Here is a 25719-nt window from a genome sequence, read left to right on the forward strand (position 1 = left end):
GTAGAATCTGAGGCCTCGGTCATGAGTTCGGTGACCATACCTAGCAGAAGGCTGAGGACTGGGAACGGACGTCACGCTGTGTCACTAACAGGGACTGAGTAACAGTAGAAGGGTACAGCATGTGGTGCACCTCCACCATAGCACCAGCTTCCTCGAATTCATGTCTGCAGAGGGAAGCTCCAGGCTAAGGATGCCTCCCACAGTTCATGCCCACTCTATTTTCTCAGTTCGAGAAGCTCACTCAAACAACTCTCACTTCTTCGGGATAAAACAAAACAAAATCGTTAAGATAAAAATATGCTCATCTCATACCAACGCCCTGTGTCAACTCTGTCCCAACCACCATGTTTGTCACAAGCGCCCTTGAACATTGGCCGAACTGCATGGTTTTCTTCTCCACGAGTTCCCTCCTAGAGGCCGTTCTCTCGAAGCCTTTCTCCATGGCTCGTGGGACTTAGTTTTATTTTCCTGCAATGTTTCTATTGACGGTGGAGATAAATGCTTTCCAATGAAGAAAAAAAAGTAAACAGTTCAATATTTTTATCATGTACTTCATGTGATTGGTGGTGGCAACACATAGGAACTCTCCAAAATGTATTTAAATGTAAACTCATTTCGGTTGAATGAAGAATAGTCTAATGGGCTGTGGTGAGGGGGTGGTGGCAGAGGGGTGGCAGGGAGGTGTGCTCTTCTTGTCTAAAATGAGATGCAATATAAGATGCCAAGCAAACAAAAACGAGGGCTTTACTTCCTAGGACGGCATGAGAGACACCCCAGCCTTTCCCAGCCAGATGTCAGCTCCCGCGGCTGAGGGTCGCAGGAAGGATGGCTCATTCACTGCTGCCTTTAGTGAGAAGCAGTCCTCTCGCCATTGTGTATAAAAACTCCCATCCAACAATGATCTTCCAAAGACCTGGAATGTGGTCGCAACAGAAAACAGACAAAGAAGGGAAATCCAATGTTTATACCGTCAAGCACCTTCTTCCGGTGCCCCATGGAGCACACTTTAACAACTGGATCGCAAGAACGGAAATATTTTCCCAGCTTGGCTCGAGTCACTCACTGTGACATTCAGGAGAGCTGACAGGCATGATCTGATGGCTGGTCCTCCCCTATGATTAATCACCAGTGATTTCTATCCTGGCCAGGGTTACCTCAGAATTGCCAAAAGCCTGGAAACTCTGGCCACCTGGGTGATACCCAGGGGCAAGAGCTCAGGAACTCTCGCTGCTCACACACTGATGAGATTTTTTTTTTCCTGGGATGCTCAAGTCATGGGTTTTAGGCTTGCTTGCTTTCTTCTTGATTCTCTCTACAGTGTGTATTTTTCTTTTCGTTGACAACAATCTACCGTGCCTAGAAACCACTTCGCGAGCCTATGTTCCACTTGGGAACATCTTAATACTTTTGCAGATGGCTTGGAGCCTTTCATTTTTTGAAACAAGCCATGAATCCTAAATCATCTTGCCAGATTTCTGTACGGCTCTATAAAATACACCGGAGGTGACTTGCAGTCATTTCTCTCAAGACAACAGAGCTGTCAATGAACCTGGGCAAGGATCCTGAGTTCATTAGCTCAAGGCAGGTATCCAGGATGCCCACGTTAGTTTGGATTCCCTCCAAAAGACCTTGAAACAAGAGCCTTGGTTGGTTCGGGCCACAGAGGATAGTTAATTCAGAAGGCAGCCACAGAGTGTGACCAAGGTCAAAGAAAAGTCAGTGATGCTCACAGCATGGAGCAGTCACTGTCAGGACTCAATTCCCCCTGAACATGCTGAGATGTGAGCCATGGGTCTCCAAGAGCCCTACTGAGGCTCCACTTGTCCACTTGTGAAGGCTGTCCTTGGACCTTCAATCCCCTGAACGATCATGTACATACCAAACTGTTGTACATCCGAGAACATTCCTACAGGACTACCAAAGCACCTAGGCATGTCTGTAGAGACCACTAGATAGGAGCTGTCAGGATACACAGGAAATAGCCATCTTGGACTTGGGGGCACTCAGAGGCTGGTCCATGCATCCATCAGAGTAGGCAAGTAGCCACCTCCTGGCTCAATCAAATTGGCATGGCCAGTTGGCTCTACAGAGTTCTTCTGTGCTGAGTCCCAGGCTCTCCAGTGTCTATAGGGTAGAGGATCATCGCCCCTCAAGGTTTATCCAGTGTTTTCTCTTTCCCAGCATCCCCTCTTCCAAAACCATCTGTTCTTTCCCAGGCTTAAGCCTATTCTGTCTGCCGCTTCCAGGATTCAAATTCACCCCATCTTTGGAGATCCAGATTAGCAACTACAAAAGCCTGAAAATATCTTCCTTGGCTGTGGCCCCCCACTTTCTTCCTCTTCTAAGATACTCTAGTGCCAATGGCAAATGGTGAGAAGAGGGGGAATCCTCAGCCCTAACTATCTCAAAGGCAGTAACCAAGATGTGTGTTTCTCCTGTAAACCCCTTCCACCTCACTAGAGTCCCCACTAAGCAAAGGCACCCCTGACAACTGGAGAAAATGAGTCGAGGTTTCTTCCTATCTCTGCACCAAAAGATGGGGGTCACATGTTTGCTGTGGGTGATTCTAAAAGGGGTAAGCAGGGGACAGGGTTAGGCTGAAACCCCCATAGGAATAGAGGCATATTTCATTAAAGATATGAGCACACAGAGTCTAGGATGGAGAAGAGAAGGTGAGCTTAATCAGAACAGGCAAGGAAGTCATAGTTACTTATGTCAGTCATGAGAGTTTCAGCAGTTGAGACCAGAGACCAGAGAGTGCCAACACCTTAGTCTTGTGTCCGGTGGACTCAAGATCCTTGCCTGGTTGCTTACGTTCTACTGAGGTAGTTATTTTCAGTAGGGAACATTAATATCTAGGGGCCAGGATAGTTTCTTACCTTCTTCAAAAGAGATCTAAAAGATTCCAGAAAAACCCAAGTCGCCATTGCCTTAGCTTTGTGTTTATCCTAAGTCTAATGATTATGTGAACTCTAAGCCGTAACTGATCACTTCAACGGTCTGGCAGGCACCAGGCATGCGACAGGAATAAGACTCCACACCCGGAAGGGAAGGGAAGAGTCCAGAAGACTCGAGTGTGAATCAGTGCACATACCCAATGTAAGCCCATATGAGGAGCTGAGGGACTGTGGAGGCAGAGTGTCAAACTCCGTCTGGAGGCTTGGAAGAAGCCACCTATGACAGAGCCGGGGACAACAGGCTTGGGGAAAGAGGGTGGAGGGACTGGGCTGTTGCTCAGCGACACAGTGTTTCATGAACAATCTCAAGGTCCCGGGTTCTAGTGACACAAGAAAAAGAAAACGAAAAAACAAAAGAAAACAAAAAAAGGATGTTGGAAGAGGCGCTCCCACTTTGAGCATGGGCTAGACACATGCAAAAGGCCATGCTGATGTTAATAATAAGACAGGAGTTAATGTTTAGGGACACACAAAATGCAAAACAACTCAAAACTGTTGTGTTTGCTTTGGTTTTAATGAAATGTAGCTTCCCTTCTCTAAGCTGAAGAGATCTGACAGGGGTTGCAGAGACGGCTCAGCGCTTAACCGTGCGTACCTGCTCCTACGGAGGACAAGTGTTCGAGTCCCAGCACCCAAGCCAGGAAGTTCAGGATCATCAGAGGACACCAACACTCACCTGTCGACACACACACAGATACACACACACACTAAAATAACAAAAATAAATATTTATTTTAAAGGTGATTTTATATTTTTTGAGGTCTGTAAACTACCCATGATATAAAATCTATTAGATATTTACCCAGGAGAAAGTGTTAGAGGATTGGGTAAGAACATACTCCTCAGGCTGTGAAACAAAAGAAATCAAGGCAGGGGTGCTTGACCTCGAATATTTTTGGCGAGAATATTCTTCTCCCCTCTTCTGGGTTTATATGATCCCAGACTAAGTAGGACAAACCAGGGCTCCCTGGTGCTGTGTCATACTTTTGGGGCAGTTTGGAACACATGGAGGAGACACGGGCACTTCTGAAGCGGTGAAGCCCAGAAACTGGTATCCATCCTGGTAAGCAACTGAATGCCAAGACTACGAAAACCATCCCCAGCTCTTCTCTTATTTACAAATCCCTCTAGAAATGGAGCCAGGGCAGAAATGGAATGCAAGCCAACCCCAAATAACATATTGAAGTGGCTCATTCTTCACTGGAATACAAGACGTTGGAAACCATTCGGAAACTTCTGCCATTAGAATGGAGAATCCAAGCCCAACACCCAGAAACAAAGCCAACCAATTTATTGAGTATTCTTTCTGCTCTGCCAAGAGAACTTTGGAATTTGATGACTCTCGTATAATATTTGTAGCGATTTTTTAGGTCTTGACAAAATAAACACAGACACACATTTTCATGCTATTAAAATCAAAGACCTAACCTTTGGGTAGTTTACATTAGCATTCCAATGCTCTACGTGTTATCACGCACCTTCTTTTAAAAAGAAGCCTTCGAAAATAAACACACAGCTATTTAAAGACAACCCACTTCTTTGCAGTTTGGAACAGGAATACTCCAGAAATTCCTTACACTTTCAGAAGACAGAAACAAGCCATTTGAGTCAGTCAGAGTGCTAAGTAAGCCTCATCTCAGTAGAAAAACAATTTAGAAATGACACAAGGGGGAAAATTACAAGCTAGTATGGTAGGGGAAGGATGGGAACAGCCGGTTATGCAGAATGAGGGCCGGGTGATCCCCGGCAGAGAGAGCATCAATATTCCACGAACACACAGAAGATGCTTGACCACTCTGCCCACTAAGGAGGTAAATATGACAATAGTGGTACTTCTCACTGGGTACCAGAGGTTGGAAGAGTGCCTTGCTGGCCTGATGCAGAGGACTTATCTCTCCCATCCATTGCCCACAAGGTAAGAGCCCAATCTGGAAGAAAAGATGAAAACTCAGGGAAATATTGAACTTGCTCACATCCTATGGCCTAGGAAGTCTACTTGGGGAACTGAAAACATATAAGTAAGTGAATTATTTTGATGGTAGGAGAAAGAAAACTCAACCTGCTGGCCATGCCAGGGATTTGATAGTCACATGATGATCTAGTCATCCTCTGAACACCTACAATGTCATTTCAAGCAGCTACAAAAGTAACACTATTGGTGAGCTGACCAGGAAGATGTATGCCCTCATGTTACTTTTCTGAGAAAATCTGATTGCAAAACGACATGTAGAATGAGTCTGTCTTCAAATGATAGAAAGACACAACATCTGTGTAGACTGAGTAACCAAAGCGACACATAACAGGCTGGGATTTTATTTTTATTTCAGGGAAGACTTATTTTGCTTTAAGGGTAATTTATGGCAACAAACACAGAAAAGGAACCTACCCCCTCATTCCTGAAATCTCTTTAATATCTCTTGATAAGAATGTTGCTTCCTATCAAGGCCCGTATAAAAATGCAGCAATGAGCCACCAGCCATGCCTTAATGGCCCCAGAGGGGGCACTAGGTGGGAAGAAGCCGCCACTGTGATTTATGACCTTTAGCTAATGAGGAACACCACATGACAGCTCGGTCCTCTCAGCAGCTGCAAAGCCCTTCATGGGAGTAATTTAACTGCTAGTGACAGGCCTAATAGATGTCACTGCAGTCTCTTCCAGCCATGACTGACAGAGCAGAGGGACAGCCAGGCAACGGCCATGCAGGGTTTGGGAAGCCACTGAAACTGGGTGCCCATTCCCAGTCCATGACAACCCTCAGAAACTGAGGGGACAGTCACAGTTATCATAGAGACACACACCGGCACAGAATGGAAGACACGGGCATAAGATCAGAGGATGAAGACCGCCCCAAAGCTCTGAAGCCACAGGCAGGAAGTACAACTCTCACTGAGAGGAAATAAGCGATTGACATGGTACCGTTACCCATGTCATTCAAAACCAATTACGAGGTGGCTTCTAAAACAGACTGTTCTTGCAAAATAAAATATATGAATTTCAATACCCATGAACAAGTCGTAACCTCTCACAGTATCAATTAGTTCACACACATCCACACATACTATGCACACATGCACACAACACATACACTCACGCAAACACATGCACACACAACATACATTCAGTCACACATGCACACATATATGTATGCACATACATACATACATGCATACACACTCAAGACACACGCATACACTCACAAACATATATGTGCATGCATGTACATACACATAACATGCATACACATATATACATTCACACACATAATAACATGCTCACATATGTGTGATCACGCATGCACACTTGCACGGTGAAAAGAGTAATATTTCATCAAGCAGGTTTTGTAAGGAAACCAAGATGTCCTTCAGCAAGAATACTGCTCAGTGCTGAGAAGTGAGTTCTCAAGGCCAGAGAAGACACTGACGACCGTCTATATGCATGCTGCTGAGTGGACACAACCAGCAAAATCACAGTGCAGTGGATGAGTGACATATATACCTCAATACTAAAAAAGGAGCCACAAAGGCCACAGACAGATTAGTATATATTACCAAGCGAAGGAAATCTCTACAGATTGCCTCTCACTTAACAATGTGCATTTATAGTTCCGCAATGCTTCAGGAACTCATATCATGTCTTTTTAGCAGTGAGCTCATGGTGCATGGCTACGCAGTCATCTCTTGGAGGGTATCTTTTGATAATCATGAAAAAGTCCCTATAAATATGTGCAGATTTTCCCATAGACTCGAGGGTTTTTTTGTTTTTTTTTTTAGTCTTTGTTTTTGGTTTGTTTGTTTATTTTGTTTTGTTTGACTCCCTTGTGCACACTAAAAAGTGCAATTTTATTTGGTGAGGTTCTGTTTAGTTTTGCATGAAGATGTCTTCCAATGTATCTGTAGCATCCTGCTGCCCATCACCTGGGAGTCAGCGCTCCAGCCGCTGCACAGTATCCCCAGCGACTGGTGGTGTCGGCGTACTGAACTTGAGCCATTCTGGTAAGCACTAAGCAGCATCTCACTTACCACGCCATTCTCCAGAGACAGCGACGGTCATCCTCTCATTAACCATCTGTCTGTCCTTTTCAGTAAAGTACCCATTTGGTCCTTTGAGCACATTCTAAGCTGTTGGCGTGGTTACTGTTGATTTTTAAGAGTTCGGTGTATATTTCGGCTACACACTTAGTAGGTTCACCTTTGTAGGTAAGACTCCCCACCTCTGAATTGTCCTGTCGCTGCCTCCCCTTTCCAGCTATTTTCTATCATCTCTACTCAATGCCAAATTAATTTGCTTCCTAAGTTAATAGAAAATACCTTTTCTAAAAAAAGCTACCAGATATATAATAACGAGTTTCAGAGAGAAACTGGAAAGTTCCAGGAATGTTCACCTCCATCCCTGGTATAGAGGAGGTAAGACTAGACCCAACAGCTAGCTTGTAGCAGTTATACAATGAGCAGGGTCATTCAGGAGAGGAAAAAGGAAATGAATGGACATCATGAATGAGCCCCAGTTCAGGTCCTCAGTCTTGTTCATGGATGGCACAGCATTCCTGTCTCTTTGTACCCTGCTGTGTGCTGGGTTTGCATGTATGTGACAGTACACATGCTCATAAGTGTTCTCATCTGCTTACACTTGACAACATTTACAAAAAAGGCTTTCATGTCATGGGAGAGAGAGTAACAAATGAACATTTAAAGCTCACATAAACTGTGTAAGCATTTGATTACTGGAAGTATTGAGAACTAGAAATGGTTGATCTCAACACAAAAACGAATGAATAAAGAAAGTGTGGTGAGTACATACATGATGGGGTTTTACTTAGTTATGATGAGGAAAGAAATTCTGCCACTATCAAGAAAATGGATGCACCAGGTTGTGGTGGTGCACATCTTTAATCTCAGCACTTGGGAGGCAGAGGCAGGCAGATCTCTGTGAGTTCAAGGTCAGCCTTGTCTACAGCGTGAGTTTCAGGACAGTCTCCAAAGCTATAGAGAAACCCTGTTTGACAAACCAAGAAAAAGGAAGGAAGGAAGGAAGGGAGAGAGAGAGAGGGGAGGGAGGGAGGGAGGGAGGGAGGGAGGGAGGGAGGGAGGGAGGGAGGGAGGAGGGAAGGGAAAGAGAAGGAGAAGGAAAGGGAAGGGAAGGAGAAGGAAAGGGAAGGGAAGGAGAAGGAAAGGGAAGGAAAGGGAAGGGAAGAAAGAGAAAGAAAGGGAGGAAGGGGGAAAATAAAATAGATGCATCAGAAACCATCATATCAAGAGAAACAAGTCAGACCAAGAAAAACCAATGCCACCAATTTATCTCATGTGAGAAGCCTAGATTTTAGACAGATGCATAAATTCATAAGTACACAGGACACGAAAGTGGATGAAGGACTGTCTAGAGAAACTCCCAGGAGGAACAGGAGAGCTGAACAAACTCAAAGTCCACCACAGCCCTAGACAGAAGCAGTGTAATGAAACTCATCACTACATTCAGTAAAGATACACCAAGAAAATATTTATACAGAAAAAGGAACAAGGAACCAGCAAGATGGCTCAGCAGCAGAAAGAGCTTGATGCCAGCTAGACGATCTGAGTGTCAACCCTAGGACTTACATGATAGAAGGCAAAGACAGACTCCCAGAAGTCATTCTCTGACTGACACACATAGACTGTGGTGTGTGCATGCATGCATGCATGCACAGTGCCCCCCCCACTCTCTCTCTCTGGATAGATAGATAGATAGATAGATAGATAGATAGATAGATAGATAGATAGATAGATAGATAGATAGATAAAACAAGCAGATTTGTAGAAAGAGGTAGACATGGCTGTGGGTTTGCTCTCCTAGAAGTCCAGACCAGACGGCTGTCTCTAAGGACAGGGACTGCTCTCCACCGCCCATGACATCTCCAGCTCTCAGAGGCCAATTAGTGTCACCATGTGTTGAGGCAGCATCTACATGATACACCCCACACAGCTCAAGCACCAACGCTTCCTGTCCAGAAGAAACAAAGGTTGCTGAGCAGATCAGATACTACTTTTAAAGATTTAAATGAAAAAAAAAACAAACATAAAACCCTTGTAAGTTCCTTACAACAGATTTTGAATTTGTTTAGTTTATGGATTATTTAAAAGTCTCATCCTAAGAGAATAACATGAATTTATCAAATTAAAATCCTAGGGCAATCAGATCCCAGATAGGAGTGGTTCCATGTTTAAGCATAATCTCTGAAAAGGCAGGTGTTATTTATAAGCAGGGTGAGCGAACTTCTATCCATCCTTAACCTCTGCAATTTCCAAGGACTGGGGCATGACGAAGCTGGTATGATTATCACTAGTTATTCTTGGCCACTGTCACTGGTGAGCATCATCACAGAGCACTCTAGACTAAGGAAGGAAACCAGCCATGTATTTTCTCTATTTTCTCACAGGCATGGGTGGGGAAAGGCATTCAGTGAGGAGATTTAGGCTTTGACATTTTTGAGAAGTCCAACCTGGGAGCTTGGGAGACGCCTTAGTGGTAAAGCACCTGTATCCCAAGGGTAAGGACCTGAGTTTAGGTCCCAGCAGCTTTGGGAAAGCTGTGTGTAGCAGCATACACCTGCTGCTCCAGCATCAGGGAGGGGGAGACAGTGGGGTTCATTGGCCAGCATGCTAGTCAGATTGATAGGCTCTTAGAACAGTAAGAGGCCTCGAGGCCTCGTCACAAAACACTAAAGTGGAGAGCCATCAAAGATGACATGACATGTCAAACACTAGTCTCTACATACATGCTACACACGTACATGCATGTGCATTGGCATGCACACCCAAGACCACATAAATATGGTATGCCATGCACACAGAGAGAGACAGACAGAAGACAGACAGACAGACAGACAGAGACAGAGACAGAGAGAGAGAGAGAGAGAGAGAGAGAGAGAGATTGAGATTATTCACCAGTGCTGCTCAGAACAGGGGCTACCACTCATGCCAGAAGGCCATCACTCGAAACCACAAAGACTCATGGGTATCAGCAGTCCCGGTGCTATCATGAAGAAATATGTGCTGAGAACTGACTGTGTACCTGAGACAAAACAGGGGATGAATTGATGACCACAACTCTGTGCGCTGAACCTCTAGAGACTGGACTGCCAAGCTCAGTGTGCTACAGTTTCTCCATGTCATACACATAACGTCATAATCTAGCAATGCATACGTGCGCACACTCGGCGACAGATGTGGCTAAAAGCTTCATCGAATGGAGTCCTCATGTTGTTTTCTAACTCATTCAGGCATGTTACTGCTCATCGAGACCCCTTAGTTCACTTTCTGACACACTAACGGGTTATACACTCACTGACAGGAATACTTTGGTCCAGCATGGCAATTCAGAGAATGCTTGGCACCCCTGCTGGTTCCATGGAGCATCCATCCTAAACTGAAGCAGCCCCCATCAAGACCGGCGTTCCACTTTGTCCACCTCAGGAACACAACTTCATCAATGCTGACCCCAAACATTTGGAATTGGACATGAAAACTTTAATTCTGACTCCCACTTACCTTCACTGGTCTACAAAGAGATTGATGAGCCCATTAAAAGCAAAGAGAAGACTGTAAGAAAAATATTTACCTAATTTCAGAGACAGACCCATCCAATTTGTCTTCACAGTGCGGTCATCCAAATGTGATAAGTTCTCATTAGGAACCACTTTTATCTCTACGTCAGGGCAGCTCTAACCGGAATTCGATTTGGAAAAGCTAACTTGTTCAAAGCACTGTTCTTATTTTAATGAAGTTTCCTTTCATTTAGCGTAGGCTGCAGCTCAGAAACCCAAAAGACAGCCTGAAGTTATTCCAGGTTAGTAAAACTGTGTAGTTCGAAACACTTTCATCCTTAAGTACTGGTTTCACTAGCACAGACCTCAAGCTTTTTCTGCCTTTCTTTGGCTTCGAGAGCTTCAGCTCTAAATTCTCCCACACAAAATAACTTCATATTAGAGGGAAGAAACCCGAAAAGTTTGTTTGTCTTACTCATGACTCGCCGAGGAGAATCGTGGAGTCACCAACTGAAATTACTGTCGCTCCAATGTTAAATTCTCTGTTCTTTCTGGCTTAAATGAACCTCCGGCCCTTCCGGTAAGCCAAACACTCTGGGGAGCAGTTCCAAAAGCTCTTTATTCCTCAGTCTTATGTGTGTGCATGCACACGCGTGTGCATACACATGTATGTGTCTGCCTGTCCACGTATGCTTCTCTAAAACACCCTTGCAGAAAATAATTGCTGATCTTTTCCCTACTCAGTTCTATCAAGTGTTTGGGCAGAGGGAGAAGAAAGAGGGACTAAAAAGGGGGGGAGGGGAATGAAAAGGCGTGAGGGGGCAAAGGGGAAGATGAAACACCCAACGCTCTTCTGCTCAGAGCTGTCCTTCCCGTGTGCAGAAGAACACTGGGTTATCTTCATTCCCGATGCCTCCTGTGAACTGACCACAAAGGTGCCCCAAGTGTAAGACAGGCCATCTGCAGCTGTGTGGCTCTTAGCACACCAGGACAGACAGTGGGCTTCTGTGGTCTTCAGCAGTGTCTGCTCCCTACCCCTGCCTCTGACCTCCCATCTTCCTCGTGACCCACCAAGCTTCTCTCGCAGATGGTGAGAGGTTTGATTCCAAAACTCTGACCTCAACAACAACTAGAGGAACTTGTCAGCTACACAATTTCCCAACCCAGCCCTCCCTGGACTACTACCTACGAGCAACTGAACTTCAACTTCTAGAGAAGAAGCTACATTTTCTAACTGAAGGAAGCCCAGGCTTTGGCTTGGTTCCTGCGTGCCAGGCAGTAACCACCAGCACTTCCGCCAGGGAGGCGGCACAGGTACCCAGGCAGCCATTCTGATAAAGAACGCAGGGCTTAAAAGATAAGATTTGAGGAGAGCTATTGGAAGCTAATATGGAAAACACAAAACTAAATTCTGGGAAGCTGAAGGAGGAGGAGACCGGGAGAGTTATGGGCATGAAATAAATGTTTGTGTAGACTCAAATATTCAAGCCGAGTACTATAAAGGCTGGAGAGAAAGACAACAGCACAGCTGAGTTGTCCCTCGGCCGACGAGGATTATCCACACACTGCAGGCCTCCGCATCGCCATGGGGTTTAGATTTAATGATCATCTAGTACATGGCGTGGGCCCAGGAATATACATGCACACGTTAGTCTCTGTAATAATGAGAGCTTGGAACGATGAAGGCTTGAAAATGAACAGCCATCCCGCCTACAACACACAGACACAGAAGGCAACAGCCCATCAGATGAGCAAATAATTACCTCCCCAAATCCCTCCCGCTATTTAATTTTAATTTTACTAGCTACAGAATATAACGGAACTTCACATCTGAATGAAACCACTTTAGAAGAATAGGAACATATACGTCTGTTCTGTTTTATATCACGAGGTGGGGGTGTGTGGTTAGGATGGTAGGCCAAGAACTGATTCATCAGCTTCATGCTTAAATAATGACAGCCATCAAGTCAGCTGAACAGTAAACTCCTCTGAGGCACACCTTTGACTCTTTCTCTCTTCCTTCTTGGCACATTCTTCTCATTGCGGAGCACTGTGTACAACCACAGCACTTCATAAATAATTACAGAGTAAAATGAAGTGTGTGAGACCCGAGCCTGCAGGGGCCAGTTCTTAGGCTTAATTCCAGAGGTTAACTTTAACAGGTGAAGACTGACCCAAACGCTCTCCAACTCACTGCTGGAGTAGCCTTCTCTCCCAGGCATAACAGATCATCAGGATGTGGCGTATGGCTGAGCAGTCCGAAGAGCCGAGTGTGTCAGTGGCGGAAGCCATTCTGAAAGCGTGACATGATCCCACTTATCCCCATGGTTCCTAACTCTCTAAAGTCCAAAACACATTTCAAACAATTTTTTTAACAAAATCAATTGTTTCTTATGAAAATGGGGGGGGGGAATATCACTATGGGTACATAAACAAGCAACCTGAAATCATCCCAAACAGCTCTACCATGTTTCCTTGGGGTTTTCTTGGGAAGACTGGTTAAATTTCATTCTTATAAGCCAGAAATGAAGCTAATTTCATTTCTTAAGTAAAAATATCTGACACTAGGGAATGAGGCCCCAGGGTATGCTCAAGTTTCAAATCATCTAGTTAGAAAACTGGAGATTTTTTTTTTTAAAAAAAAACAGTCAAACAGACAGATAGATGATCCACTGGTGGCAGTTTCTTCTGTGGTGTGGTGAGAACAAAACAGCCCATGACAAGAGAACTCAATTAATTACGAGCATTTTCTTCAGCATCAAGTACATGCAAGGCTTACACACAGACTTTGACCTACACCTGGAGACTCAGCCTGTATGACTGGGATTGTTTAATGCTAACAGTTCCAATTTCTTGTCCCCATGAGATAAATAAAAAAAAATTAACAAGACTGAAGTTTCTATAGGCATGCCATGTTTGGTTACAAGTGCACACACACACACACACACACACACACACATACACACACACACACACACATACACACACACACATACACACACACATACACACACACACATACACACACACACATACACACACACATACACACACACATACACACACACATACACACACACACACACATACACACACACACATACACACACACATACACACACACACAAGTTCTGTAATATTGTTTCTATTCCATGTGAATACAAAATGAGGTTAAAAAAGAAATCAAACCTCAAACATGAAAGAAAATTGAGAGCCTGTGCAGTGTTAAAATACTGGTTAACAATAAAGTCAGAGGAGACGGAGCAAAAAGACAAACTCAACAGCGGTGACAAGAGAAAGGCCAGACCACACGGCAGGGTTCAGCTGGCAGGAATGCTGTGTGTTGGATCATCTGGTAGCATTTGTATTATCCCCTGATGGCTACAGACATTTTTATTCTTCATTAAATATACACAGTAAAATTGTTGAAACAAGAGTATATTTGCACAAGAAAAAAACATTCTTAAGTATGCATACTGGAAAGCCAAATAAAATTCTAGGGGGGAAAAAAGTACTATATAATTCTAGGGGGGAAAAAAAGTTAAGTGAGCGGTCTCTTCCCATCTCTAGGCAGCTCTCCTACGGCATAAGGCAGAGGAATGTCCGATCTACAACGCAGTGTGGTCAGGTAGATGGTGAGAGTTCTTTCAGAAAGGACGTCTAGGGTTCATTCACATGAAAGAAAGGCACAGGATACAACAGCTCTTAAGTCTGGCAGTGACAACAGAAGGACTTTAAAGTTTAGATGGTGGGACACAGGCTACCATCCCGTGTAGATCTGCCATTCCTCATGGCTACTGATCGGACAGACATTCTTTGGATCGCAGGTTACCGGTAAGATCTTTTATGGAGACATTTTTATTCGAACACTGCTATTCAAACATTTTTCGGCTGTTGCAAAGCTGCCTGTTTATTTTGATCACTCAAGTCCTCCCCGAGTACGGCTATCTGTCAAGTAACTGAGGACAAAAGCGAGCAGAGCAAAGGCTTACTTCTCCAGCAACAATGTGCACCGGCTCCATAATCTCACTTTTGAGTCAGAACTTACTCCCCTGCCCAAATTACCTTTCTTGGATTTGGCTCCGATCTTCAGTTTGGATGGCCAGGCAATCTGCGTGTTTGTCTCTTCCATGATCTGAGTCAGCAATTAAGAGAAAAAATATTGACTCAATTAAGAACTTGTATTTACAGATAAGATTTTTCACACATTAAAAAAATTATTTTCATGTGTCTTGCTTTGTATTGATATAACAAAATGATTTCAGCTTAAAGCAATGCAAACTTTAAAAAAAAAAAGGCTTGAGGGAGAATAGGAGATGTGTTTTTCTACGCCCTTAATCTACTGAAAGTATCCAAGTCTGTGTGTTGTTCTCTCCCCGATTCCAGAGTTTTAACAGAAACAAGACCTAAAAGTACCATGGACAAGTAATTAACTCAGCTCGTTGCCAGGACCATCGGAGACGCTTGTACTGAACAAAAATCACCCAAGACCATTGTCAGTACACCAGACATGATTCTTCTAACACAAAACTATGAGTTAAGCCATATTAAATGAAGATTTCCCACCCCCCCCCCAAAAAACAAAACGTCTCACTCTGGGCACATGTGTATTTCATTAAAACTAACGAAAGGCTTCTACACACGGCACCCCTTCACGAAGCTGCATTTCTCGGCATCCTTCTCGTGGGCTACGAACTACAGTTTTCCCACCCATACATGCAGATAATCCCAGCAGGAGACACGGAACCACAGGGAAAACAGCACAGAAAACGTGGGGGAAGACAGAGAGCAGGCAGCGGAAGCAGGGCAGGCAAGGACTAGCCAGGCCACCAGGGAAAGGAAGACGACACCACAGCACAAATGAAGTGGACAGCAAATCCAAAAGGAATCAGAGTCCCTCCTTCCTTCTCCTCCATTCAACAGGACTGCTCGCTTTGTAACCCGAATAGACAACGCACCCCACACCAGAGCAAGCAACTTCTAGTAGCGACCACCATTCGTTACTCAAGACAGGCCGTTTTGTTTTATTTTTAATTTTTGTTTAATTTATGTTTAAGTTTTGTTTTTCGAGACAGGGTTTCTCTGTATAGTCTTGGGACTCTCTTTGTAGACCAGGCTAGCCTCAGAGATACACACCTGCTTCTGCCTCTCTGCTCTTGCTCCCCAAGTGTTGGGATTAAAAATATGCACTACCACCACACCAGGCCTTATTTTCTAATATGGATTTAGATTTAACTACATAAATCAACGGTGAAGACAACTGTATGCATTAAGAACACAATTAACAGAACTATTTCCTCCTGGGGCCCGTATCCTAGATGAGACTAGATGGTTAGCACCCAGCATCCATTGCCAAGTCTCCTTCATCTGAGCATCACCAGCTTGCAGATGTCTCGGGCTGGCAGCCTAACCATCCATTGTCAGGGATGTTAGGAGCTGGGCCAGCACTTGAAGATCCAAGAATCTGGCATAGCGATTCAAAGCTCTGATTTTCTAAACAAGTTGGTGGAGTCAGCACAAGGAATTCATGGCAGCCCCCGGCTGGCGCAGAGAACAGTTGCCTGCTGCGGCCTGGGCCAGCGGACCCTCAGCTGCTCCACACACCCCACTGTGGCCCTGATGCTGAGGTCAAACGTCACTTGTATGTTGCCGCTGACTAGTTTGGACTGCTCACTGGCTGCCTGGCCCCGTGTCTACACTGCTGTTTTTCTTGGAAAATATTTCTGTTTAAGAGCAACAAAACAAAAAGCGAGCCCCCACTGCCTTTGCTTGGTCTACATACTGATCTGACCCAGAAGAAAAGTGAACCTCCTGCCCTCACACTCCAAGACCTCGTCCTTGCCTGCTTGTCTTTGCTGATGAACTAAGGTGTTATCATCAGCATTCATTTGGTTAGTGAACTCTATGCTGCCGTCATTTTGATTTTGTATTTTTCTGGAAAGAGTTGTTTGCTGTTTTGTGACAGGGTCTCACCTATCCTGACCTCAAATCTGTAGTCTTCCTGTCTCAGTCTCCCAAGTGTTGTGATTACAGAGTGTGGCAACCAACCTCAACTCTACAGAAATATTAAAATCTAATTGGAAAAGAGAGGGTTTCTCAGTGGTTTAGAGCCCTTGCTGTTCCTGCAGGGGACCTGGGTTCTGTTCCCAGCACCCACATGGCAGCTCAGAACCATCTGCAGCCTCTGGGGTTGCTGCACACACATGGGGCACATATAGACACATAGTGGAAAAACCATACTTTTTGTCTTTTATTAAAGAAATCTTTTTTTGAGATTATAATTTATCATTTCCCCATTTCCTCCACACCCTCCCCTAGATCCCTCCTTGCTCGCCTTCAAACCCATGACCTTTGACCCATTGTCAGTACATACCATAGATGGATGTATTTGTTCCTAAATATAATCACAACAATTCTTTTTAAAAATAAATGAGTAAGAGCCAGGCGGTGGTGGCGCATGCCTTTAATCCCACCCACTTGGGAGGAAGAGACAGGCGGATTCTGTGAGTTCGAGGCCAGTCTGATGTACAGAGCGAGTTCCAGGACAGGTTCCAAAACTACAGGAAAACCCCGTGCCTTGGGAAAAAAACAAAACAAAGCAAAAAATAAAAAATAAAAAAATAAAAAACAAAGCAGAACAAAAAAACAAAAAATAAATGAATAAATAAAAAATACTATCATCTTCAACTGCCTCTACTCAGCCCCCCAGTAAATGTCCCCTCCCTACCTCACCACTTCAGGACCAGTCAATGGTCTCTCTTCCTAACCGTTCAAGGCCAGGCTCCCTCTCACACTTGGGCCTTCAGCTATCACCTGCTCAGCCACCATTCTCCCCGTCTTTACGTCACCCAGCGAGAATCATCCTTACTCCTTGCTCTACTGGCTTCCTTTCTTATCCTTAAGTCAAGTAAACACCCTCTTACCTTCTGCATTTACTAGATCAGTTGGGAAAATAGAGATTGTGCTCACTCTCTGCACACAGCAAGCACCAGCTATGTCTGGGCCACGGACATTACTAACGCCCTTATCTACTTCTCCACCAGGAGTCGGGTACCACCTCAGCCCATTTCTAGCTGGGTCAGGCAGAGCAAATTATGTCATTGTTCTCTCTCTCTCTCTCTCTCTCTCTCTCTCTCTCTCTCTCTCTCTCTCTCTCTCTCTCTCTCGTTTTCCATCCCTGTAAAGTTATTTGTAATATCTACTGCTGGGGTAGTCACAAGGACTCGAGGAGACAGATGAAATGCTGACCCAAGACATGCCGACTGATGCTGAGAGCTAGCAGCAAACAAACTGGCTAGCTGAGAGAGGGTGCAGAAATAGTCCCTCACATAGGAAGAGCGCATAAGGGAATGCCAAAATGACACACAGGGAAGAGCATCTTTCAGTACAGACGAGAGGCTTTGTGTCTAAGCTTGTGCCACCAGGAAGGAGACAGATCTCCTGCCATCTGCATATGATAAGAGCCCCAAATAGACACAGACCGAGACCATGAGGCTCCTGTGACCGGCTGTCACTTGCTACAGATAAGTGACAACCAGTAAGAAGCTAAGCAGGATGGAGCAACTCATTCCACCTCTGGGGAGCCAGAAGCTTCCCTGAAGAGCTTATCACTTAAGCGGATAACTCAAACCAGTCTCTTCAGCGATGGTAGGGCACACATACTCTAAAGGTATATCTCAGCAGAGTCAGAAGCAGAAAAGCCAGAGACAAGAAGGGTGAAGAGGGTTCAGAAAGCCCAGTCCTGAAGCAGGATTTGCAGAAGTGGAACCCGGATGGGGCTGACACCAGCACACGAAGCAGCTCAAAGGACATGCAAGCTATGCAAAACGGTGTCCTAAGAACCAAATGGGGACTGGAAATGATGAAGCCAGGAAGATGATGGAGATGAAAGACAGTATGAAGACCCCCAGGGGAAAAGACGACCATCTCAGTCTCAGGAGGAAGAGGAAATTATCTGAAGTGACTTCCAGAAAAACGACTCTAGGTTTTGCTTTGGTTTTGGATTTTGTGACTTTTACTGTGCCTGTTTCTATGCCACACAAGCAAAGAGCTAAGAACAAACCGCTGGCTCCAACTCACCTTCTAGAAACATCAAATAAGCATTTTTTTTTAATTACGGTAATAGGAGAAAAACTCTGGCTTTACAGTGGGCGGAGACACTGATTCTCTTCAAGAGAGTCTCGTGTGTTTCCCAAAATCATTTAGTTATTACAAACTTGACCAGGAAGTCACTTCCAAGAACCCTGTTGTGAGCCTTAGTTCGCATGTAAGTCAATACTCGGTCCGAAACGTTCAGTTTCCATCCAAGGACTAATTGAATTAAGTGGCTAATTCTGACCATCTCTCTCCCATAAGGAGGCTGGTGTCATCTGCTGTGTAAAAACTGACCTCAGAGTTGGGAAACAGCCTAAAATGTCTCCTGCTTCCTTATGGAAATAAAACTGTAACTACCATTGTGTCAGCTAAGCTACAGAATGCAGAGGTATGCCAAGCCACAGAACCTTGGAGGAAGGGGAAAAAAAAGAAAGACACAAGATCAAAAAACAAATAAATCTGAAAGTGAGTTCAAGGTAGATTGTGAGTGTGAGTGTGTGTGTGTGTGTGTGTCCATGCATACATGTACATGGAGGCCAGAGGTCATTATCATACATCATCTTCCATCAGTATCCACCTTTTATTTTTCATTTACATAATTAGCATATATTGCGTGCACAGGAGTTGGCGGATGGTACACCCTTCACGGTGAGGGTCCAGAGGTCGGATGACAACTTTCAGGAGTTGGTTCTCTCCTTCCATCAAGTGCATCCTGGGATTAAACTCAGATCATTTTACACTTGGTGGCAAGCGCCTCCTGTGCACACAATGTATGTAAATTAAAAGATCACAGTCTTCAAAGACTCATTCTACCTTAGTTCGGCTCCCTTACCACATGTAGAAATCTATGTTCTGACCAACAGAAGAGATTTGGAAAAGTCCATCTCAAACAGTCATGCTCAACCTGCCTCTGCTGGGCCCCATGCGTGACAGGACGGCTGGAGATGAGGCCAGACACATCCACAGGTGGTGGGTGTCCCCTGCTGTGTCAAAAGACCGACACGGAATTGCAACATAACCATCTGAATAAAAAACCATTAAGATTCTGTTAAGTGCCCATCACTTATAGAATATGAATAAGTGAGTCACAACTCACTTATACTACTATCATATTTGGTTGAGAGCAAACATTCATAGCAAAAAAACATTATTCCTAAGAATATCGATTTTTCACTACATGAAAGTAATTAGAGTATGGAGAAGGCATATTGTGAACATATAAAACTACTCACCTTAACTTCCTAATTCATATGCACATTTTGAATTTTTTTTTTATTGAGGATTTCATGCATACATATAACCCTCCAATTCCTCCTCTATGCCCTCATCACTTCTTCCCTTTCAGGTTCGTGTGTTCTCATTACTTCCTCTTAGCGCTGCCTGTATGTGGTCTTGCCTGGCTTGACCATGTACAGAGAGCATGCATGTAGTCATAGCGGCTATGAATTCATGTGGACAATGGCCCTGCTGTGCCCAGCAAGCACTGTTTCAGTGCAGACATCCACTACTTCTGCCTCTTACAGTCTTTCTGCCCCCTCTTCTGCAACAACTGCTGTGCCCCGGGAGAGGGGGATACCCCACTTAGAGCTGTGCACACCACTGTCTCTCGTTCTCTGGGACTTAGCCAGTTTAGGTCTCTATACTATTCCCCGCAACAAATAAATAAATAAATAGGGAGTAGTTTATTTCTACGTCCATTTAGCAAGATAAGAATGCCAAGTTCCTCCCTAGGTCCTATGACCTAGCCAGCCATGGATTTGAGTTCAATTAACAGGCATGGGATGCAGATAAAAACACACACTCTTGTTTAAATCTTTATTTAAAAAAAAAAAAGAGAGAGAGAGAGTAAAGTTACATCCCCCAAGACTAGAGTCCCACTATTCTGTTATAAGGATCTTTGGACTAGAGAGATGGCTCAGAGGTTAAGAGCACCGGAAGCTCTTTCAGAGTCCTGAGTTCTATTTCCAGCAACCACATGGTGGCTCACAACCAACTATAATGAGATCTGGTGCCCTCTTCTGGCCTACAGGAATATGCGCAGGCAAAACACTGCGTAATAAATAAATGAATCCCTTCTTAAAAAGAATCCTGAATAAATAGGAAATGACATGTCTCTGTTTTGGCTGGAGTTTATGTGGGGGTGAGGAGAGATTTAGGTGGGATGAGGTGGTAATGTTTATCCTGAAAATTTTTTAACTGTTTGGAAATTTCCATCAATTATTTTTTTTTAATTTCAGAGATTTACAGCGAACTGTTCATGTCATTTTACCACCCTAAAATAAACTTACTAAAGTTAGAACAAAACAAGCAAGTGTAATCTTATCAAGTTCTACAAGTGTCTGACATAAAAAAAAAATCCCAGTTAAAGCCTGCAATGTTTATCACAGAATTTCATCCATCTCCAGCATATTTCCAATTTGTATGCCATGGGGCAAGAAGAAAGTCATGACTAAAATACACATCCTTCAGGTTTGCAGCAATTACAGAATATTCTGTTACAGGTAAAGGGATCCCACGCCAAACCAAAAATAGCCTGTCTACCAGCATGCTTATTTCACCAGAGTCTCCAATCCAGGTGCAAAGTTAAAAGTCCACAGACGAGTAATCAGCCTGAGATCAACTCAAGGCTAGTTAGGTTTACGCTGACTTTACAGGATAGGGACACTGGACTCCCCAACTGGAAACTTCTACTCTAATCCACTGAACACTGGCCCAATGGCTACCAGCTGGGCACTACCGACACGGCCTGCTTCTTGGAAAGACCAACATGTCTGGGTTTGATGGCCCTTGGATCACTAGAAAAGCAGGCTACCCTCATGAAAGAGGCCGTTTCCTTGGCTGCTGCATGTAAGTGACTGAAAACTAGTTTCGTGTGTGTCACTGTCTGAAGTAGCCAAGCAAGAGAAGTTGAGAATGCAGTAAACTCTCACAGGAGGGGTGTCAGAAAGCTAGAGATGTTTATTTTGCTGGGACATTAGAGGGTCCCATTAGTTTAATTTTAAACCAAGAAATCCATTTGGTTCCTCATGACCATCACTTTCTCTCCCATTCATAGTTTCCATACACCCTTCTTAATTCTGCTTCATATAATAACCTGATAGACAGACAGACAAGCAGACAGACAGACAGATAGAAAGATTGGTAGGTAGGAAGGTAGGTAGGTAGGTAAATAGATAGATGATAGATAGATAGATAGATAGATAGATAGATAGATAGATAGATAGATAGATGATAGGTAGGTAGGTAGGTAGGAAGGTAGATAGATAGATGATAGATAGATAGATAGATGATAGGTAGGTAGGTAGGAAGGTAGATAGATAGATAGATAGACAGACAGACAGATGATAGGTAGGAAGGAAGATAGATAGACAGAAAGGAAGGAAGGAAGGAAGGAAGGAAGGAAGGAAGGAAGGAAGGAAGGAAGGAAGGAAGGAAGGAAGGAAGGAAGGAAGGATACCTGAGACCTATCTGCAGCTGAGGAACTCAGAATTCATAGTGTAGGTGGCAGAGCATGAGGCCAAGCCCAGTCACAATCAAGACCATGTGGTTCTTCCTGCCTGGTTTGCAGTCTGGAGAAGGAAGAAGGCGCCACACACCAGGAGGTCATTCAGAAAGCCCAAACTCCGAGGCACCCCCTCACCAACACGGAAGTAACTGAGGGTCAAGGGACTATTCCTCAACACTTACTTTGCTAGTGAAGCAACCCAGGGATGGCCCCAGAATAATCCTCACCCCACAAAACATCCCAACCCCTAGTTCTAAACACACAACACACATGCTTAGAGTGAGCAGAACTGGGTCGTCATGGTGATCAGGTGATCAAATGGCATCTGGTGGCTACAGTTGTCACACTTCGAACAGAGGGCAGGACAAATCTGCACAGAATGTCAACACACAGCCCTCAGGGTGCATTGCCAGGGCCCAGAGACGTGAATCTGTTCCACCTTGACTAAAGCTTATTCTTGGTCTCTCAAAGTTGTTGACAACAGGTGTGGCTACAAACAAAGAGATCCTGACCTAGGTGTGGTTAATTAGTATTCTGAGTACAGAGTTGGTTTGCTGTGGAACAAAGCTCTTGTACACTGTAAAGATTTGTCACTCATATTAAAACACATATTGGCCAGTCATCAGGCGGGAAACCCAGATTAAGAGAATTCTGGGAAGAGGAAAGTCACAGAGTCAGTCACCAGGCAGATGCAGAGGAAGCAAGATGAGAATGCTGCACTAAGAAAAGGTACCAAGTCACGTGGCTAAACATAGTTAAGAATTATAGTTTAATTTAAGCTGTAAGAGCTAGTTAATAATAAGCCTGAGTTAACAGGCCAAACAGTTTATAATTAATATACACCTCTGGGTGTTTCTTTACGACTGAATGGCTGTGGGACTGGGTAGGACAGAAACTTCCATCTATTTTGGTTGAATTCACACATCCATAACGTCTAGCCTAGCTACGATGAGCCCCAGTCTCCCAGCTGTAAGTACAGTGTTGTTTTATAGGTATGGGTATTCAAAAGGGGAAACTGGTTGGTCACATGTTAGCATAGCCCAGGTGATGAGCGTTGAACCAATCAGATGCCAACGAGCAAGCGAAAGCCCTGAGTATGTTGAGAGACAGCCAGAAGAACTTACTTACCAAAAAGAATGCAGACCCAGAAAAAACAGAGCCAACAAACAACAACAAGAAGACCTTTCACACGAAAGAAACTCTGGCTGGGGCGGGACTGAGGAGATATCTCAACGCCTAAGAGCGCTGGCAGCTTTTGCAGAGGACAGGGGTTCGGTTTGAAGCACCCACATGGTGGCTCAGTTACCTGTGACTTTAATTCCTGAGGTTCAAGACCCTCTTATGGATTCCTTGGGCACTATACCCACATACCCACATGCTGCCCAGACAGAGCTACAGGCAAAACAACCACACACACGAAATAAATAAAACTTTCATAAGAGGAAATTTTTTATATACAAAACGGGATTCCGTTTGCTGTCTTTAATGTTATAGAGACTCTGAAATGCAAGTGGTATGTGACTGTAGCATTCACCACCTGCCATTTGATACACTTTGCAGATTTCCCTAGGAATGCCTTCATTTCTACTATCATGCACAGAAGTTTTTAATTAAATAAAAACCCCCAGATCCTCCTTTACAAAGAGCAGCAGTGGGAGCAACTATGAGAGGCTCCAGCAAGTTTTACTAAACATTAATCTTCAGAGAATAAAGCCAAATCATTCTACTAAGGCTTATACGCCGAATTTCCAAAACTGACTGCAAACCGAAATCCTCATAGCCATGTCAGTCACACGGCTCTTAGAGGGACTTCCGTGTGGCAAGCGCTTCCATGTAGACTAATTTTTAGGTCTTTCACTTAGCAGCACTGACAATTATCTAGCCATTCATATACATCATTAGGGAAACTACAGTCATATTTTCAGAGATGGGATTTTGTTGTTAGCATAGAAGCAAGCTTATGACCGCTCTAAAGTGCTCCTCATTAGACAAACCATCAACTACTCCCTCCACAACATGTGGCGTTTTTTGTTTTTTGTTTTTTTTACAGATTTTGCTTATTTTAAAATTTATGAAGTTCCAAAATGCAGCTTGCTGACCCTTCACAGCAACATAGCAACATTAGGTATTATCTTGTCTTAGCACCATCCTGTTGGTGGGGTGTTAAGTGAACTCGTGGTAGGTTCCATCTTGAGTTTCTGGACTCTCCTTCCATCTGACCTGTGAGCATACTGTACAAGGCACACCCACCATCTTAGAGGGGAAAGAAAAGCCACCTTCCTAACTTCCTAGGCACTGTAACGAGCCCAACACAAGCGATGTGCACAGAGAAAGGTGGCGTCTGGGCTCAGGAGACAGTGGCAGCGATAAAGCTGAGTTCTCCCTAACTGGAGACTTCCAATTCGGCTGCATCTGCTGCGAGGTCTTCCGTGAAAGGCACTTTCCGTAAAATAGGAATGATGTAGGGGAACTCATCGAGACCACTGAATTTCAAGGCTCTTTTCATCCATGGAAAACCTAAAGGTCACATTCAAAACACTGAATTTGTCTGGGGGCGAAAAACACTGAGCGGAAAAGTGTAAGTTTCACGCTAACTTCCTAAGCTCATCCGGCAAAGGTCACAGGAGAGGACTCACAACAGAGAGAAGGCAAATTTGCAAACTCCCTATTATGTAAGTCTGTGCACTTGGCCCCACACACCAGCGGCATGGGAGCTCCTGCAGTGAGGACAGATCTCCTCCTCAACAACTTTTCTTCTTTCTTTCTTTCTTTTTTTTTTTTTTTTTACATCTAGTCTGCACACTTGTATGTTTCCTTAAGAAGTGGAAGACCATAAAATACCTGACTCTGTATAAACTGTGTGCTGGCAATGTTGAATATATTATGCTCTAAAAGGTCATTTCTAAGCCAGGATACACTACTGAGCACCTGGTATGCACACACACAAGCGCGTGTGCACACACGCACACACACACACACACAGAGCACCCCACAGGCTACTAGGTACATAAACTGACCTCCACGCCAATGGTAAGACCTTTTGAGGCAGGCTGTGTCCCCCGTCTAAGCCTTGGGAAAAGAAGGGGTATGGAGCTATGGGTCAGGAATGGTCCTCAGGCCTGGCTTTGCCTAGAAGTCATTTCCCTCTCATTCTGTATCCTCGGATGCTGGATTAAAAGGGCTCAACTAACACGGAAAGGCGAACCTCCTCTTCCAGGTGTATCAGACACCTGTCTCCATGTCGATTTGCCCTTGGGCCTTGAAAAGGTGGAGAAGGGAATGGGGGAGGGGAGGGAGGGGACTGAGAAATGGAGAGGGAAGAGAGAACAAACTACAGGGTTGTTTTTATATGAGATCATGCATCTCACTTTGAAAAAATCCTAAAGAGATGGTAAAGCGACTTTGTAAGAGGGGACAGAAAGACTACACGGGCCAGGGGATCAGGGAGTTTGCTGTGAGGTTGTGTCTCCTAGTAACGTCAGGCGCTACAGCCATGAAGTCTCACCAACATGGCTGCCCGAATGTGAGACACGGATGAGGGAAAGATCAAGAGGCCTCAACCCTACACCAAGGACTACAGGCAACTGAGGAAAGCTGAGAGCGGGAGAATCTTCCCCAGGGAAGAGCACACCAACTGCTTATTCAA

General features: G+C 44.4%; 1 protein-coding gene across 3 annotated transcripts in view; it reads right to left on the bottom strand.

The window, feature by feature from the left end:
• Bicc1 (BicC family RNA binding protein 1) overlaps positions 1 to 25719 on the bottom strand; it is a 219708-nt gene that overhangs the window by 82409 nt on the left and 111580 nt on the right. For all 3 annotated transcript variants that reach the window (XM_085679745.2, XM_085679744.2, XM_085679746.2), the window contains exon 3: positions 14540 to 14609. In XM_085679745.2, coding sequence (XP_085535871.2) covers positions 14540 to 14609 — 70 coding nt within the window. The remainder of the gene's footprint in view (positions 1 to 14539; positions 14610 to 25719) is intronic.

The sequence above is a fragment of the Myodes glareolus genome, chromosome 18 (assembly GCF_982192425.1).
Source record: "Myodes glareolus chromosome 18, mMyoGla1.1, whole genome shotgun sequence".
Taxonomy (NCBI): Eukaryota; Metazoa; Chordata; class Mammalia; order Rodentia; family Cricetidae; genus Myodes; species Myodes glareolus.